Source organism: Primulina tabacum, chromosome 3, assembly GCF_025594145.1.
Source record: "Primulina tabacum isolate GXHZ01 chromosome 3, ASM2559414v2, whole genome shotgun sequence".
Taxonomy (NCBI): Eukaryota; Viridiplantae; Streptophyta; class Magnoliopsida; order Lamiales; family Gesneriaceae; genus Primulina; species Primulina tabacum.
This window is the reverse complement of record NC_134552.1, coordinates 14,037,312-14,039,059: the sequence shown is the minus strand read 5'-3', so window position 1 is coordinate 14,039,059 and position 1,748 is coordinate 14,037,312. Positions and strand designations below refer to the sequence as shown.

Sequence of the window (1,748 nt, the reverse complement as noted above, 5' to 3'; positions counted from 1 at the left end):
GGTCTAAAGAATAATGGTGCACTACCATAACCGCGAACTATTCCACTCGATAAGTGATAACCACTTGGACAGTTTAAGAGAGTTGTTCAGCATCATTATATGATAATCCACCCGTTTAGAAAATACGTTACACTTCTTAATGAGTTTCATGATCTTACGTTGCAAAGCAGATCTCATTATGTTTATAGTATATTCAAAGACCTTATCTATACAGCTTGCATAGATAGATAGATAACATAAATGTCATAATTGGATAAAATAGCAAAATATTGTTAAAATAAAAATTTTTTTTACACAAGAGTCAATAAAACTCAAGTCACAAGTTGGTTCGCTGGACACCTACTGTAACAGAATGCTTAATTCTCAATATAGCTCGAAAAATTATTTGAACATATTCGAAATAGTCTCGAATTCAATAATTTTAAATATGGATTAAACTATATAGAACTAGTATGAGTCGTTTGCGCCCTGATGGATAGGTTTTATTGATCGAGTGTAAATTGCAAGTTGATTTGGTGTCTAGAATTAGAAATTTTAAAAGAAACTTTGAAAAAAAAATGGAGGTATTTTAAGTCAATAATTTTTTAATCAAAGTTTTTATTCAATACAAAAAAAAAAAGCAAAATCAATATAATTATCTACTAAACAAAATCATCAATTCCATATATATGTGAAAGATTAATGAGTAGGTCTCCTGTGAAACGGTCTCACGAATATTTATTTGTGAGACGGGTCAATCCTACCGATATTCACAATAAAAAGTAATACTTTTAGCATAAAAAGCAATATTTTTTCATGGATGACCCAAATAAGATATCTGTCTCACAAAATACGACCCGTGAGACCGTCTCTAGATTTAAAGCCTTTAAACTCGTAATATTATACGTAACTTACGAATATATTACATGCATCTCTAGATTTAAAGCCTTTAAAATCTCTAGATTACATAGATATATATATACACACACACGTAACTTACGAATATATTACATGCATATGGGTAAATCTGAAGTCAACCAACCAAAAAATGAGCCAAAATATATCAAATGAGACGCATGCAAAGCAGTTGTGTTGCTATATAAACACAAAGCATTACTCTCCATTTCCTCACCAACAAGAAAGAAACTAAGACGAGGCAACATATATATATATATCTTCACAGAATAAGAAAAGATGGAACTCAAATCTTGCCCTCTTCTCTCCGCGGTCCTCCTGGTCCTGGTGGCTTCGTTTCATTACCAAGTCTCCGCCTCCTTCGTCGGCATTTGGAAGCCAATCGAGGACCTGAACTCACCGCTTGTGTTGGAGATCGTCAGATTCGCCGTGTCGGAGCACAACAAAAAGGACGGTGCGAAGTTGCAGTTTGTGAAGGTGGTGAAGGGCGAAAAACAAGTTGTGGAAGGTTTTAATTACAAATTGGTCATCACCGCGAATGATGGAGCCTCTGGAAACGCGCCGGGAAACTACGAGGCTGTTGTGTGGGACAAGCCTTGGGCGCATTTCAGGCAACTCACGTCATTTACCAAAGTTTGAAGGGAGATGATGATGTGCAACGCTCGTGTCTCCTGAATAAAGATGTTTTTTTTTAATAAGATGTATGTAATGAGACTTGAGAGAATCTAGATTTTCTTTTTTCACCATATCAATATAATTGGATTTATCCAGCCTTTTGAATTCCATCTTTTTCTTTTTTATTTTATTTTTTGGAAATAATGCTATGATCTTTTTCTACAATCGTTGGAGTAATT

At 34.4% G+C, this 1,748-nt stretch overlaps 1 protein-coding gene across 1 annotated transcript; it reads left to right on the top strand.

Moving 5' to 3' along the window:
* The first annotated feature begins 1,173 nt into the window (after nt 1-1,173).
* On the top strand, nt 1,174-1,533 carry LOC142538462 (cysteine proteinase inhibitor 1-like). Its single transcript, XM_075643778.1, has one exon. It carries the CDS (start codon nt 1,174-1,176, stop codon nt 1,531-1,533), a length of 360 nt encoding a protein of 119 aa, XP_075499893.1.
* The last annotated feature ends 215 nt before the right edge of the window (nt 1,534-1,748 follow it).

Coding starts and splice junctions, on each gene's coding strand:
- LOC142538462 (XM_075643778.1), top strand. CDS start 1,174: ATGGAACTCAAATCTTGCCCTCTTCTCTCCGCGGTCCTCCTGGTCCTG.